This window comes from Esox lucius, chromosome 21 (assembly GCF_011004845.1).
Source record: "Esox lucius isolate fEsoLuc1 chromosome 21, fEsoLuc1.pri, whole genome shotgun sequence".
NCBI classification, from domain to species: domain Eukaryota; kingdom Metazoa; phylum Chordata; class Actinopteri; order Esociformes; family Esocidae; genus Esox; species Esox lucius.
This window is the reverse complement of record NC_047589.1, coordinates 24,397,207-24,412,776: the sequence shown is the minus strand read 5'-3', so window position 1 is coordinate 24,412,776 and position 15,570 is coordinate 24,397,207. Positions and strand designations below refer to the sequence as shown.

Here is a 15,570-nt window from a genome sequence, read left to right as displayed (position 1 = left end):
ATTTACTATACATACAGTAAAAATAAATAAAAAAAATATATATGCTGAGTGACCACTCGATGGATTTTTACATTAAAATCCAGGTCCTTGAGGTGCTCATATCTGAAAGGAAAATATTGTTTGTTCTTCTCAATTGTCTCCATCTGTGTAGCTGTTAACAAAGGTTGTGCTTGTATTAGTCATGAATGCTATGCTAATGTATCAGATATAGCCTAGTTATGCAATAACCCTGCTAAGCTCTTTAATGAGCCCAAAAGACTGATTGCTCAAATTGAGATCTGTTGAACTATGAAGCAATATAATATAATTTAAATTATATTATGCGTTAAGAATAGCAATGAGGAGTAATGAGCTGGATTTAATGCCTTCAGGATGATTGGTCCCGGTCAGTCGCCGGCTCCTCTTCGTAGGCAATGGCAATGCCTTTCCTTCCCTTTACAGCTTTCACCACAGGCGTTTCTCCCAGCTTCTGCTCTAATCCCTGCCAACTACGACCTGACAGAAATGTGGCTGAAACAGACGAGAGTTATGAAGATGTACCTCAAGAAAAGATACAACTTAAGGTGTTTTTTGTCATGAACAGCATCAACAGTCATGCAGTCTCATAGTTTAGATATATAACCCCAAGCCTGTCATATTCTTATAAAGATTGGCTGTTAATAAGAAAGAATTTGGATCAGGTCAGTTTGGAGACCATGGGGTAAGTAGTTAATCGACTACATGACGGGAGTTCAGAGGTTTAAGGATTAAATCGGTCATAAAGAAACAGCTTGAATCATTGAAGAGTGAAGGGGGGGGGGGACATAATGCAAGCGATGTCATATGATAATCCATAACTGCAAGCTGATCCACCCCCTAAAAAGTAGCTTGTATTTAGCAAATTAACTATTAGGCCTATTTGTAATAACAGCAAAGTCCTTGTGAGGAGTTATTATAAAGTCTGTTCCCACATATCGTACCTGCCGTGTTAGGGTTGGCCACTGTGAATGTCTGGTTCCGTAAGACGAGCGAGGAGTCGCATGAGGAAGTCACCGGCTCACTGGATGAGAGGCTGGTGATTCGGAGAGCTCCGGTGATGAGGGAGACATCCGTCTCATCTCCGTCCTTGAGGTCTTCAGGATTCGCCAAAGCCACATGCTTGGATCCACCTACAGTATATCAGGTCACACCATTAGCCATGATACCCACCGCCTGGTCTTGCAAGACTGCACAAAAAGATCTGGGGCAAAGCTAGCGAATGTGCAGTACTACAGTACAGCACAAGACCATTCTTGTTCACAACATGTAAGGTATTTTAATTTCGGAAACAAATCACTGTCAATCCAATCCTACCTGGAAGCAGATCACGGAAGTCTGTTACATACTCCCCCGACCATTCCCTGTTCTTGTTGCAGGCCACTTCCATTTCAAAGGGGGTCACGACCGGTTTGTAGAACTCGCTGGAGTCTAAGAGCGAGTTCTCAGGACAAGCGATCAGCACAAAAATGTCTATCTCAGGAAAGTTAGCCAGTTTGGCCACATTCAGTTTTCCCATTGAAAACATGTAGCTCTTTTTTCCAGCTCTGTGGATGGTTTCTTTCAGTTGCTCGATGATACTGAGGTAGTTTGCCACACCCAGCGTTCCCACAAGAATGCCTACAACACTGGCATCCTTTGCCCTCTCTATGGCATAATATCGCTTCATTAAAGCTTTGTTGATACTGATCGATTCGGCACGCCCTGTAGTTGTTGCCGGGTCAAAAGAGCAGAAAGAGCAGCGGTTCCAAGTCATCATGAAATTCGTCAAGGCGGCACCCTCGCGGCCAATGAAGAACACACTGTGGTCCTCAATGCTCAGTCCACTTCTCAAGACAAACTTCCTGCCAAACTGGTGAATGATTCGATTCCCGTTTTGACACTGAGAGCCGCTGTCCTTGTGCTGTTCATGCGTCTGCCCATGACTGTAACAAAGTTCTCCATCCACATTAAGGGTTGAGGAAGCAATGTTTGGATACTCCGGGATCAGCGACAGCAAAAGATCATCTGAGGAGATACATTATCATGCATGAAAACAGTAAATTAATTGATGAAGATGCAAACATCTATGTTATTTAAAACATTGCTGCAATGATGGAACCTGAGAAACTGTTCAAACTATTCTACTCCAAACATTTCCTTGGAGACAAACAGCCTCTAAGGCTCAAGAAGTGTTTATACAATTGGGCCATAACTAACTGTGTGAAGTCAAGAGGCTTACCAATAATATGAGCATAGTTGACATCGTACAAGAGGATGACGTGAGTCTGTCTGTCGGGGTAGAGCTGTCTGAAGGAGGCGGCACACGTCTCTAGGTCCACTGGTCTCCGCTCAAACACGTACATCAGAGGAAGCCTTCCCGATGGGCTAAGGCAAGCCCTCCCATAGTGCACGATGCAGTCCGCGCCCACATGTTCCGCTGCAACTTCATCCACACAGCAACTGGAGATATAGAATAAGAGTTTAAGCACTAAGGTTGTAGTGGTAGATCTCTTCAAACAAATAACGAGAACAGTAATTTGGCAAACTAATGTTTACAAATGCACTAGGTCAATATAAAGACAAATCATTCTAACTGTAAAAAAATGTTTCGATAATAACAATAAAACTATTTCCTACCTGCCATAGGATGTGTCTCCCAGGATGAATAGTTTAGCTTTGGTTCGCTTCTCTGTCTCGGCAGCAACTGCTACTGAATCAACCAGCAACTCGTCTGGGAATTGCAAGGCAACCTGAAGCACAAATAATTAATAGAGATTGTAGGCTACACACACTGTTCATTAATATAAACATTTTAGTTGATGGATCAGGATTCCCGTACCTTTTTAAACTGATGGGAATTAATGAAGTGGCATGTGTCCTTGATCTGATAGAGCTCCTCCAGATCTCCAGAGTGGACATTCTTATCTGCTGTCACGTCCAGCACGCGCTTAATAACCAGCTCACTGTTAGTGCTGAATGCATCACTCATTGCAAACCCCAGCTAGGCAGTAATAGAAAATAGGTGGCTTTAGCATCTCAACCAAATTAACTCAGTAACTCGATGCAGCAATCGATCGCACAATGACTGTTAACGCTTGAAGTTGAACTAGCTTTCAAGCTAGGTCGGGCTAGCTAAATAGTTCGTATGAACTTATGTTAAAACATTTTAGGTCACGAACGCATAGACAATAATATATGTTAGTTCGTCATTAACATATGATCTCCAGAATTAAGTATTCGTCATTTAGAGTAACTATGATAAAGTGAAATGTTGGATAGTGACGCTTACCAATGTAAACCCATGTGTTGCAGGACCACGGCAAATTAACTTCCGGGTTATTCATTTAACAATAAAAGTCCACGGTGCAAAGTACATTTTTCATCTGGTCTTCGTCGGTTACTGTATCACGAACTAAATTTTGCTTTGCTGTCCTGCGTATCGCACTGCACGCCGTCCCTATTATTATATTTTTTGCACAAGGATCAAATTTAGATTTCTTTTTTCTGGACAGGGTGTCTGTGGCAAGTGGAACAGAACTCTGCTCTGAGAATTTCCCTCACCTTGACCAGAAACAAAAAATCAGAGTGACTTGCTCTGGGATACCCACAAGCTTTGCAATGACTAGCAGTGGTAATCCTGCTATTCTACACCACCTGCCACTTTTACACGAAAGACCAAGACCGTTCAACTTCCACACAGTTCTCTCCATGTTGTAACTAATCATGCAAACATAAGCTATTTACAACAAGTTAGACATTCCCTACTTTAAGTAGGTAAAAAGAACAATGCCCATAGCTATAAAAAAAACTTTCTGAACAGATCTTACAAAGGCAAATTATAGTTCAAAATGTGTATTATTTAGCTTCATAACGCAGAAATATCTTCAAATGAAAATGGGAAAATCACATTTCACTACACTCAGCCTTTTTAGAAAAACACTGATTAGACTACCTGAAAAGTATTGTCTTACATTATCTGCCTGCAGCCCTTCTAAAACAGTTTGAATATGGAAATGCATCATAGTAAGTCTTTACTGTTGCAACATTGTTAGACATACACACTTTGGCACACTTTACAAAATACTGTTTGTTGCTGTGCATGATAGGAATGTATTTACATAGATTGAAGTTTTTCATTAGACATTATAAATGTCTGATAATACAGGAAAAAGTGCACTTCAGTGTTTTCTCCCCTCAAACTATTAACGATGATGCTGGGTGCTTGTTTCCTCAATACAATTTGAGCATGAGGAGGCCAATTGTGTTGCCGTGCCCATCGCACATTTCAACTTTAATGTAACCGTTTCCAGATTTAAATGAAATATTTGTTACTTAGAATGAGTAAAATAGTTTCATTTTCCAGGAAATGTTTATCAAGCCTCTCTGATTGTGAGCTTGCAGACACATGACATTTAAACAGTAAGTAAAAGGTAATTCATAAAACTGTGACATTGGATCACCCAGCTATATATTCCCAAATTCAAAACTTAGATTACACATTGTAATGGTCAAATGCTTACTTTTCCAAGAATGTATTGTAGAATACTTTATTTTTTTTAACTGTGCGTTTTTGGAAGTTTGGCAGTTTCAATGATTTGATCATGTGACCAGAGTTGACCTTTCTAGGTCATATGAAATGATAGCAGAAACAATGTACAAAAATAGAGTTCTCCTGAAATAAAATAAGCATGTTTGGGGGGAATGGTTGATTTACAGACTAACACGTGTGGGAGATTGGGCCTCGTTTAAATGAACACCTGATGTGAACTATGGTCAATGACAGACTCCAACCATACAGACTCTACAAGAGGGAAAAAGCATGGATGGAGGGCATAGCGGCGAGAAATTCACTTGGCATCCACAGGAATTGGAAAAGACGTTGAGTTGGGGGCTCATCCAGAGTTTTGGAGGAGTCAGTTACGGGAGTGAAGTAGTTGACACCCTAGACATCTCACTGGCCGTTTGCTCTCTGGTTGGGATGGGACCTCGAGTCTCATGTGTGTGTAAAAGACAACTTTTTGCTTCATCTTGGATTTGTCTTTAAAACCATACAATATTGGTCCTCCGTGAAATGCCTGCCCAGTTGGGTAGTGGTCTATGGAAAACGAACTCCCTGTCAATAAACATCAAAGGTAACTCATCTTGCACTCATCGGTGTCACATCCAGATGCGGTAGAACCCAAGAACCACAGTGAGACAAGTGAAGACTGAACCTGAAAGACATGGGAGTTCAGTTGCCCAAACGTTCAGTTGCCCAAAATCAAAGATATAAAATTGGTATGACTAGTTATAGCTGATATCCTATTTTTATCCATAAATGATAGAATTGCACTTTTATTAATTAATAAATGAGAAGACAATCCTTGTATATAGCTGACACACAACACGCTTAACTACTCACCTGCTAGGTATTTGATACTGTCAAGTTTGTGAGATTCCAACATGGTTTTCAGTCCTGCCACTTCAGTGTCGATTTTCATATTGTTTTGAGTTAAATGACGATCTTGCTCAGCATTCTGCAACAGATTAAAACGGGCGATTAGTCACGCAAACCTCAGACCATTTCCTCATCAAAATGGGGTCACTTAGAAATGTCCTTGTTGTCTAAAGAAAAGCAAATGTATTTGTTCATTGAAAAACATCAAATTGATTGAAAATCAGCCATTTCCAGCTAAAATAGTCATTTACAACATTAACAATGTTTACATAGTATTTCTGATAAATTTTATGTTATTAAAATGGACAATTTTTTTTTGCTTTTCTTTCAAAAACAAGGACATTTCTCAACGTATATGTAACAAATACATTGTGAAAATACATCATTCAAATGAAAGCAACCCATGCTTGGTGAATATACAGACCATTTCCATGATCTCTGTCCGATTTTCCAAAAGTCTCTTGTCATGTTCAACTTTCTGAAAGTCAAATAAACAGAAACTATGCTGTAAAATGTATTAAATAGTGATAAGAACACGATATGTAAAATAAACAAAGCTTGATCTTATGCTCTAAATCCCGAAAACAGTAATGTAAAAAACATCAGTGTATACAGGACATTGGAATGAATTAAACAAATTACCATTTCTTTCACTCTGCTTTTCTCAAAATTCATATCCAAGATATTGTCAAAGCGCACTTTATTCATCACATCCTGCAGCATGAGAGAAAATATCACTATGATCACAAACCACTACAGGCCGTGTATGAAAATGTGAAGGCACTTCAACTACTGAGTTTAACTATTGTGAAAGGACGGACTAAACTTACAGCCAGTTCCACCTTCAGCTGCAAAAGCTCTACCTTGATTTTCTGCAACAAAAGAGAAAAGAAAACGCATTGATAACCCTGAATTACCTGAAAGAATTGGTAATGTCACCAAAAGGAGAAATCCTGTTTTCACAGTTCAAAAGGACAAATAAGAAAACTGTTAACCATTGGAAAAACATAAAAAAATTAAATAAGAAATTGATACAGTGTAGCTTTGACTTTTGTGTGTCACCTTGCAGGGCCCTGATATCACAGCTGATGGAGGAGTAACCATAAAGGACTCTGTGATATGTCTTAAGTGGGGATAGGAATAGAGAACTACAAGAAAGCAATACGCACCTCATTCTCTGCCAGCAAGAGAGAGAACTCACTTTTTTCAAGGATAATCATGTCCTTTTTCAATGACGCAATTTGGGAAAACACCCTCTGCAACATGATCTCCTGCAATGAAAGGGGGCAATGTCTTCTACTGCTCGTCTCTTTTCCACCATTGACTCAATACATTAGCAAACCAATAAATCCTGATCAGCAGCAACACAACCTGAATCTCCTCCATGGTTGCAGCGTCGCATAAATAATAAAGACGTCTGTTCGTTGTTTTGTATGGCGTATTGTGCATACGTCAGATTAAGAACATACGTCATCTTTATTATTTATGCGGACTAATTTGCCTCATCTTTCGTAGGTCTTTAGGCCGCGGTGGAAACACACACAACAATGGGCTGAAGGAACCATTTAGTTCCTTGAATAGCAGTTCCTGGGACTCAGGAAACGCGGCTTGAGTCTCAATAGTTGTTACTGTATTTACATATTCTATTTGTCTATATTCTGTGTTGAAAACCTTACCTGCTGCACTTTGGTTACCATGTCATTGTAGATTAGATCCATGTTGGAGTTTGTTGTCCGGACCATCACCCCGACAACCACCTCAGATTGCTGAGTGGTAAAACCTGTTTAAGAAAATCTGAAAAGTTAAACTGTTTGAACAGATGCTTATATGTCTGTTGAGTTCACTTCAAATAACGGAAAAAAAAAAGCCTAACCGTTTTCTTCAAGAATTCGAACCAACGCATGGGTATCAAAATACATCTTCCGGTTTCCAGACTTGGTCATATCTGTATTCAATTCATACTGATTTATGGAGGTGCTGCTGCTAAGCTCTGAAATCCACATGAAAAAAAAGTTAGAAGTACAAACGAAATACACTTTATAACCATGAAATCCTATATCACATTTATTCATTTATAATTTAAGAACACATTCAAATGTATAATAATTTGATGACTGTGATATGAATTGATAACAATATGGACTGTATTTTAAAAGTAAATCCAGTGTTCATTGCGTTATCATCGACTACTATATCATCAAAACTATGAGATTCTCCTACCACCTCGTATCACATTGACAGACAGATAGCCCACCACATGTATTCATTTGGTCATGGAAGTGAGATCGACTAAACATCTTTGTACATGTTCTCTCTTACGAAAAGTAGAATATTGATAACAGTTAGATATAATTTAAAAAAAAATGTACCCGTAGAAAGTTTTTATATGGAGTACAGGCGTAAATACGTTATTTCTACACACTTCTTCACTAGCCCATACTTGGAAGTGACGGGTTATGGTCCATCTTTTTTCGTTATAAAACAAATGTCTTCCACAAGTTGGTCCCCCTCTGGCACGATATACATACCTCTGACACATAAAGTGTCTCGCTTAAACCCCCAATTGGCATTGACTCCTGTAAACAGTCTTATTCTCCTTAGTGTGTCAAGGTTGCAAGAGCCAACATCAGTGTGGTATTGTTGACAGCGCGATATGATTCTCCCTGTCGAAGTTGTCTTCAACGAAGAAATGTTTGGTAGCAGCGCAATAGTAGTGAAACGAGCTCTATGCCAACGTATTATCTGTTCTCGCCTACTTGTCCAAAACCCATAATTTAAAATACATTTGTTAAACTGCGAGTGAAAGGCAAGTTTTGGTTTCAATGACATTGTCAATGGTCCAGTCCAGTTCACCTCACCTTTAACGTACTTATGTTGACTACAGACACTATCTATTTCTGTGTTATACTGGCGGTACCCAAACAAAGGTTAGAGCTGCAGGCCGCCATCTACTGTACTGGAGTGTGTAGTCAATCATATGTCCGGGGAATATCCGGGGAATATCTCTTAAAAAGGCTGACACAGGGCTAAGTGCTTTACTCAAGAATACAGGATTATTTTTGTTCACCGTGTTATCTAGTGGGCTCAAACTAGCAACCTTTTGGTTAGCGGCGCCACTAGGCAATCTGCCGTACTTCTTCCATATTACGTCAGACATTCGTCCATGAGCGCTCCAAGTTCAACCGATTTCAACACTTTCTTACAACATTACTGTTATTTCAAGTGAGGTTTTAGAAGTCATTGCACATCAGTTCTTTTAGCAAAAGAGCAGGTAGGTCAATTGAATCAAGAGTCTTAGTATTTTTTTGAGATTTTTATTCAAAAATACTATTGCAGAGTAGTCTAAAATCTGACCATGTTGTTGTATTTACATTTACATTGTCAATAAACAGTCTGTAGTCCGAACACAATAAACACTTCTTCAAACATGAATAAACATGTACATATCCTTTATTACATCAGCTATAATACTTCCATACAGTATTAAATCATTTAGTTTTATACAAGCAGACAAAGTCTGACAAATTTAGCAGTCCATCAGAAGTTGTATGCTCTAATATGTATAAATATGTTATATCTGTGCATTTTACATAGTTGATTACTAGACTAGTTTACGACAAAAAATGTTTTGTTGCTAAAACTGGCTCATTGAAGGTCTCTGAAAAATACTGCTCAACCACATTTGAATATTGCACATTGTGTATTCTACAATTCTAACTCTTAACAGTACATTTATTTTATTTCTATTCACTTATTTGTATGAGAAAAAGCCCTTCCATGCCTTAAGGGGAAATCCCACCGGCCACACCGATCACTTCTACATGGATATTTAGGCAGAATACATTTTTCACCCACTACAAAGACAGCCAGAATCCCACCATGTGATTGCTGTGACTTCAGGCCTTGAAAAGGACAATAACGTTCAAATGGGAATACGATGTCCACTTAGTTGTATTAAACAACAAGTTAATGTGTTATCACACTTCAACGCACAACCATAGATGGGTTGCAGTTGTAATAACATTAGAAATACATAGTGCAAGTGATGTAGTTACAGAGTCTCCACAGACTAACAATCGGTCAAAACCCAGGATGGGACAACATAGCTGTAGTAGATCAATTCTCCAATAGAAGGTCCTGCCTAATCACTATAACACTGAAAACCAGATGTTGTTTCAAAAAATTAAATCTGGGTAAAATCCACTGAGGCAATCCTCCTCACGAGAAATAGATCACGCAGACTGACAGCACAGCCGCCACCAGTATCACACCACACAGTGCCAGTATAACAAACACCTGGCTGCGCTCACAGCGCTGCTCGTGTTGGACACTGGCCTCCTCGTCCATTGAATAGAGGCCCAGCGAGGTGCTGTCCATGCTGGCCGGGTCGGCATACTGGGGCCCGCGGGCTTCCACCATCCAGCGCGGGACATTGACTTTCTCCTCCATATCCTCCAGCATTTGGTCCACGCGAACAATCTCTTCTTTCAGCTGCCCTTGCTCCAGGTCCTCCAAACTGCCGGGAACCGGATCCTCTGCGCGGTTCAGGTCTGCCAAGCTGAGAGCTCGCGCTGCCACCTCTCTGGTTTCACCTGGACAGTAGGATTAGGTGGAAGTAAGGAGGGACAATCGTGAATCACCGCATTACCTCAGAATGTGGATGTCCAGTACAAAGGACTGTATACTAAAGAAACTAAAGTCAGCTGGTGTTTTTTATTATTATTACCAGCATTGGATGGAATTTGTGGCTGTGGCTTTCTCACCTTGTATGCCCGTCTTCACCAGTGCACTAGTGTTGACTAGGGAGAAGTTGGAACCCATGTTCAAGACTTTGCACATGTCCACGTGCAGGAGTTCCAGGCTGGAGGTGAAGGCCACCCAGAGTCGTTCCATCTCCTGCCTCTCCTCTGGGGGAAGCGTCTTATCCCGTAGCCTTGCCGTGAGGTGGTGACGGCAGGCTACTGCTAACTTATGGGCCCTCTCCCGGGTTTGCTGCAGCTCACAGCGAAGGTGTAGGTTGTCTGTGCACCCACCAACGCATGAGGCCAGGTGACGATAACATGCCACCACCTGTTGGATAGCGGTGGAAAAGAAATCGAACGGGGGTCACCCATGGGGCAGAGAGGTCAAAAAAGTTACTGTGCAGTACGCTATCCATGGAATTCGGTTCCAAAACATTATGTGGGTCTATACATTTTCAGAAAATAAGAAAGTTTGGACCTCCCTTTATGGTACTCTAGTTTGGTCGTAACTCTGCGACCAGGATATTATCCTGAGGTACCCTGGCCCAACCGCACTGTGAATCAGTTTCTGATACCACTGTGCCATCTGGGAGCCTCACTCCCCCTCTTTCAATGCCAGTATGTTTAAGAAACCCTAAGCATGATGGATGCTAATTCCACACCTGCATTTTTTTACATTTACATAACTGCATCCTATGGGACAGATTAGAACTGAAAAATGGTAACATGAATTGAGGATAGAGGGTTTCAGTTTACAACCAGAAAAGAAGGATTGTGGCTCTCACAGTTCATTCGATATCCTCCTCCACTTAACATTCTGGTATTTTGGTATATTTGAGAGGACTTTTTAATAATCATTTGTGGATCAACTGTTAATCTTTTCTTGCTCAGTCAGTGAGTACTGTAATTTCATAATTTGTCCATCAAATTACTGATTATTGAAGTTGTCAAAGGCTGCTTGGGTAAAATTGTAATTAGAATTTTAAAGTATAAGTAACCTAATGGTAAGAGTCTAAATATCCCAACTCGCTCTGAGCCAGAGACAAGGTTAGAAACATATGACAGTTTCTTTGAATGAAATCAAGAGTGGTTTTATAAGGCCCTGGGAGCTTTGTCTGACAGATTATTGTGTATAGTTACATGACAACTATGACTTACAAGCTGATTACCATAGATCTATTTTAGGATAAGCTTATACAGTGCTGTGGAAAAGTTTTTTGGTCTACTCTTTCCAGCAGGAAGTGTTTGGTTGCAGACTGCATATAAAGTTGCTGCTAAAAGGTATTGAAGAGTCTAATTTCATCTTTCTTTTTATTTGTATTTTCACAAAAATGGCTTAAAATGTTTCCACAAGGCTTGTTTTGACTTTCAAATGCTCGGTCAGTATACATGTATGGTTTTCTGAAGTGTTTTTGGAAAGGTTCCTGAGCCCATACATTAATGGGCTCAGGAACATACTGTGTTCACAGAAAAAACATTTTCTGTGAACACAGTATGTTGCTGCATCCCCAAATGCAAGTTAAAACTCATATCAGCTAGGGAATTGTGTCTGTTATTAATGCAGATTCTTACGCTATTTGCCTGTGCAGTCTTTCACAGAGTGGTGAAGCCCTCCCCATCCTCACTTCTGACAGACCCATTCTCTTTGGAATTGACCTAATTAATTCTGTGATATTCCAGCAATCTTAGTTTTTTTGTATTACACAACTTTTACAGTCTTTTGTTAACTCTGTCCCAACTCTTTTGGAATGTGTTGTTGGCATCACATTCAAAGTGGCTCTATATTTTTCAAGATACAATAACATTTCTCAGTTTCAACATTTGATATGTTGTGTTTGTACTATTTTCTATTGAATATAGGGTTTCAACAATTTGCACAATATTGCATTTGGTTTTTATTTAAATTTTATGCAGCTTCCCCACTTTTTTGGAAACGGTGTTGTAGCATGCCTTTTGCTTGATGTTAGATTTAAAAAAATCCTATAATTCAGTGTCAACAAAAATCAATTGGCGCAAATACTTTTCCTCGACACTATATCGGGGCCTAGTTCAGTTATCATAGGTACCTGTAGGCGTTGGACCGGGGGGATAAGGGGTACTAATTATATAGGGCCCCTAACATGTAGTGGGGCCCCTTGAAAATGTACAGGCAGTGATTGGGGTATAAGTTGTAGGTGTGCATCAATCTGACATTTTACTGCACTACGTATTTACCTACAGTATGTCTGTCCTCGCTGCAATTCTCATGCATTTCTGTTGCCAACACATTCTGTACACCTGCTGATGTGAATACATTAAAGCTGAAAAGGGAATGTTTAGTTGAAAGAGTAGACCTATTTTCCACAAACAAATTTTGGATTAGTTATATCCCTGTTACATTTAACATTTCAGTCATTTAGTAGAGGGACTAGAGTGACATATAACGACCTAGTATGAATTCTAGACCTGGTTGTACCAATAAACGTACCTGGTTTATATGAGTGTACCAATAAATGTACTTGGCACATACGAGTGTACCAATAAATGTACCTGGTTTAAATGAGTGTACCAAAAATGTTCCTGGTTAATATGAGTATGCACATGGATGTTACTGGTTTTTATGGGTATGCACATGGATGTACCTGTTTTTTTATGAATATGTACATGTATTTTTCTAGTTTATATGTGATGGGGTGCTGGGATACACAAGTGTCAGACAGTTAATCAGAATGGAAGGATGTCTATTTCCTCTTTAAATTACTTCTGGCAAAACATTTGTGGTTGAGGCTTTGTATAGTGACATGTCAGTAGAATGTGGGAAGAACTTGATACAAATTTCCACCCCCAGACTATTGGAAGAAACATACTCACAATACATTAAAATTAGCGATCGTACAGTATTAAATTTTTTGGGTTAAATCACATACTTCATTAAGGGGTCTAGTAGTTACAACAAAAAAATATTAATTGAAACAGTCTGCAATTATCTTTTGATCAATTTAATAAAAACAAGAATTCTTCAGTTCTGTATGCCCCATTTCCCAAACACTCTGTTTTAACAGACCTGGTAATGCACTGAACCAGAAGCCTCATCTTTTTATGGAGAGTGCTTTTTTACCCACAGGGTGAAAGCACTTTTTTTTTTCTTGCACATATTTCTCAGTAAGTGCCTGACTTCTTTACATGAGATGTACAATAGGTTGCCCGGTATAGCATTGGGGCTATGCATGGATATCGATGCATATGTTCTGTTTATGCATCTTTATATGATCTCATCATTTGACATTTTAAAATAATTATAAGGATGTGTCATAGTAAAGTAGAATAGATTCATATTATACATGTGTTGTACATATTTGTTATGCGAAGGCATTCCTGTTATGCTCTAAAGTTTCCATAAGTTTAATCTATTATCTTAAATTACTCAGCAGATAAATCTCTCATGTCTTTAAAACAAAAGGGACAGGTACAGGTTCTTTACAGACAAAACCCAATCTCATGTTTTGATTTCTTAAACCAAATAACCCCTTCAGAAAAAACCTATAAAGTAAAACCTATACGATCCTATCAGCCAACCTGAACATCTCACCTTTATAAGTGACTCGATGAGAGCCTTCCCCTCTTCCATGGTAATTGGTGAGCTGGTAGTGCCATCGTCGCAAACTTTGTTGATGATGAGTGGCATGAGGAATGCTGGTTAAAATCGGTAGACCCCGTCACAGCAGAGGAGCTCAAAGCCCACCCGTCCTTCGAGACGCCTGTTACCCCTGCACCCGCTCCCTGGCCAGGACCCTCACATAACCCTCGGCACCTGAGGCAGGCAGAATTCCATGGCCGTGCGGGTTACAATGTTGTGCACCATCCTTCTCCTTCCAGGACTTTGCAGGATCGAGAAAAGGCAAGCACGGGGTGTCTCACTCTTTCCCCTTGCACAATCCAACAAACAAATCCCCAACCATCCCCACAAAAAAATGGAAGGTTCAAAAAGGCAATTTAAAAAAACAAATATTTAATTTGTTGGATAGCGCGTGCAAGTCCTACACAAGAGTATTAATAATCCGGCGATTGACCTGTTTGGACTGAAGCCGGATTGGCCCCAGTGACTAATCTCATTATACATCACCCTAAGGCATGATGATGGTATTGTGCAGGACCTGCATGGATGCCCTCTTCAGAGACATTCTTTTCACCAACATATAGGAGGCTAAAGAAGGGAAAGGGTTTTTGTTTCTCTTGGCTGTGGTCCACTGGTCTACAGTACCCATGGTCTACAGATCTGTCAATTAATGTATGCTACAGTGTGGGGCAAGCATGGAGTATTTCTATTAGACATCGGTCCAACATTTCCCAACAAACGAAGACAGGATGTACTGTTGCAAACAATGTACAATGGAGTGTTTTTTGTGACTTTTCATGAATACTTTGATATTATAGTGAGTTCTAAAACTGTTACATCATTTTATTCACTGTCTACACACACCTGAAATATTTCCCAATATGTGCAAATGCTGTTAAAAAATTTTTTCTAGTGAAATAAAGCAGATCGTGGATCACCAGTTTGGACCAAATAAGCTTAATAAAAGCGTTGGCCATGTTATGAGTAAAATGTCATATATATATATATATATATATATATACACTCACCTAAAGGATTATTAGGAACACCATACTAATACTGTGACCCCCTTTCGCCTTCAGAACTGCTTTAATTCTACGTGGCATTGATTCAACAAGGTGCTGAAAGCATTCTTTAGAAATGTTGGCCCATATTGATAGGATAGCATCTTGCAGTTGATGGAGATTTGTGGGATGCACATCCAGGGCACGAAGTTCCCGTTCCACCACATCCCAAAGATGCTCTATTGGGTTGAGATCTGGTGACTGTGGGGGCCATTTCAGTACAGTGAACCCATTGTCATGTTCAAGAAACCAATTTGAAATGATTCGAGCTTTGTGACATTGTGCATTATCCTGCTGGAAGTAGCCATCAGAGGATGGGTACATGGTGGTCATAAAGGGATGGACATGGTCAGAAACAATGCTCAGGTAGGCCGTGGCATTTAAACGATGCCCAATTGGCACTAAGGGGCCTAAAGTGTGCCAAGAAAACATCCCCCACACCATTACATCACCACCACCAGCCTGCACAGTGGTAACAAGGCATGATGGATCCATGTTCTCATTCTGTTTACGCCAAATTCTGACTCTACCATCTGAATGTCTCAACAGAAATCGAGACTCATCAGACCAGGCAACATTCTTCCAGTGAAAATAGAAAATACATGCCATGCATGTTCTTTATAATGTATGAATAACTATGATTGACAAAGACACGTGTCCAAAGTATGTCAAAAACAAACAAAAATATGCAGTATTTTTAATAGGAAAAAATAACAATGCATGATTGAATAAATA

The 15,570-nt window shown here is 39.7% G+C and overlaps 3 protein-coding genes across 6 annotated transcripts; all 3 read right to left on the bottom strand.

Annotated features, from left to right (window-relative positions):
• Positions 1-31: 31 nt before the first annotated feature.
• On the bottom strand, positions 32-4,445 carry dph2 (diphthamide biosynthesis 2). Of its 2 annotated transcripts, XM_010885826.4 has the most exons (7): positions 3,287-4,445; positions 2,837-2,998; positions 2,635-2,747; positions 2,237-2,457; positions 1,333-2,022; positions 960-1,148; positions 32-510 (listed from the first exon to the last, which is right to left on the bottom strand). In XM_010885826.4, exons 2-7 carry the CDS (start codon positions 2,984-2,986, stop codon positions 368-370), a joined length of 1,506 nt encoding a protein of 501 aa, XP_010884128.2. In that variant the 5' UTR covers positions 2,987-2,998; positions 3,287-4,445; the 3' UTR covers positions 32-367. The 2 variants fall into 2 exon arrangements, with proteins under 2 accessions (XP_010884128.2, XP_019897506.2); XM_020041947.3 differs by lacking the exon at positions 3,287-4,445 and having other exon boundaries at positions 2,837-3,255.
• An 85-nt stretch (positions 4,446-4,530) lies between these two features.
• Positions 4,531-8,551, bottom strand: mcur1 (mitochondrial calcium uniporter regulator 1). Of its 3 annotated transcripts, none has more exons than XM_010885825.3 (9): positions 7,963-8,534; positions 7,308-7,424; positions 7,111-7,214; positions 6,604-6,705; positions 6,265-6,306; positions 6,077-6,148; positions 5,859-5,912; positions 5,399-5,513; positions 4,531-5,210 (listed from the first exon to the last, which is right to left on the bottom strand). In XM_010885825.3, exons 1-9 carry the CDS (start codon positions 8,261-8,263, stop codon positions 5,155-5,157), a joined length of 963 nt encoding a protein of 320 aa, XP_010884127.2. In that variant the 5' UTR covers positions 8,264-8,534; the 3' UTR covers positions 4,531-5,154. The 3 variants fall into 3 exon arrangements, with proteins under 3 accessions (XP_010884127.2, XP_019897508.1, XP_019897507.2); XM_020041949.2 differs by lacking the exon at positions 7,963-8,534 and adding an exon at positions 7,804-7,930; XM_020041948.2 differs by lacking the exons at positions 4,531-5,210; positions 5,399-5,513; positions 5,859-5,912 and having other exon boundaries at positions 6,111-6,148; positions 6,636-6,705; positions 7,963-8,551.
• Positions 8,552-8,866: 315 nt separating this feature from the next.
• Positions 8,867-14,217, bottom strand: rgs9bp (regulator of G protein signaling 9 binding protein). The gene is made up of 3 exons (XM_010885824.2): positions 13,745-14,217; positions 10,198-10,504; positions 8,867-10,026 (listed from the first exon to the last, which is right to left on the bottom strand). The coding sequence occupies exons 1-3, from the start codon at positions 13,838-13,840 to the stop codon at positions 9,653-9,655; spliced, it is 777 nt and encodes a 258-aa protein (XP_010884126.1). The 5' UTR covers positions 13,841-14,217; the 3' UTR covers positions 8,867-9,652.
• Between the last annotated feature and the right edge of the window lie 1,353 nt (positions 14,218-15,570).

What these genes read in the sequence shown, in the direction of transcription:
- mcur1 (XM_010885825.3), bottom strand. Translation starts at nt 8,263, where the DNA reads ATGTCATTGAAACCAAAACTTGCCTTTCACTCGCAGTTTAACAAATGT. An exon ending in AGCTGAAGGTGGAACTGGCT is followed by an intron (nt 6,149 to 6,264) that starts GTAAGTTTAGTC and finishes CTCATGCTGCAG; the next exon opens with GATGTGATGAATAAAGTGCG. An exon ending in CAGTATCAAATACCTAGCAG is followed by an intron (nt 5,211 to 5,398) that starts GTGAGTAGTTAA and finishes CATGTCTTTCAG; the next exon opens with GTTCAGTCTTCACTTGTCTC.
- rgs9bp (XM_010885824.2), bottom strand. Translation starts at nt 13,840, where the DNA reads ATGCCACTCATCATCAACAAAGTTTGCGACGATGGCACTACCAGCTCA. An exon ending in TCATCGAGTCACTTATAAAG is followed by an intron (nt 10,505 to 13,744) that starts GTGAGATGTTCA and finishes GCTATCCAACAG; the next exon opens with GTGGTGGCATGTTATCGTCA. An exon ending in GGTGAAGACGGGCATACAAG is followed by an intron (nt 10,027 to 10,197) that starts GTGAGAAAGCCA and finishes CCTACTGTCCAG; the next exon opens with GTGAAACCAGAGAGGTGGCA.
- dph2 (XM_010885826.4), bottom strand. Translation starts at nt 2,986, where the DNA reads ATGAGTGATGCATTCAGCACTAACAGTGAGCTGGTTATTAAGCGCGTG. An exon ending in ATTCCCATCAGTTTAAAAAG is followed by an intron (nt 2,748 to 2,836) that starts GTACGGGAATCC and finishes TTTGTGCTTCAG; the next exon opens with GTTGCCTTGCAATTCCCAGA. An exon ending in GGCCAACCCTAACACGGCAG is followed by an intron (nt 511 to 959) that starts GTACGATATGTG and finishes CGTCTGTTTCAG; the next exon opens with CCACATTTCTGTCAGGTCGT.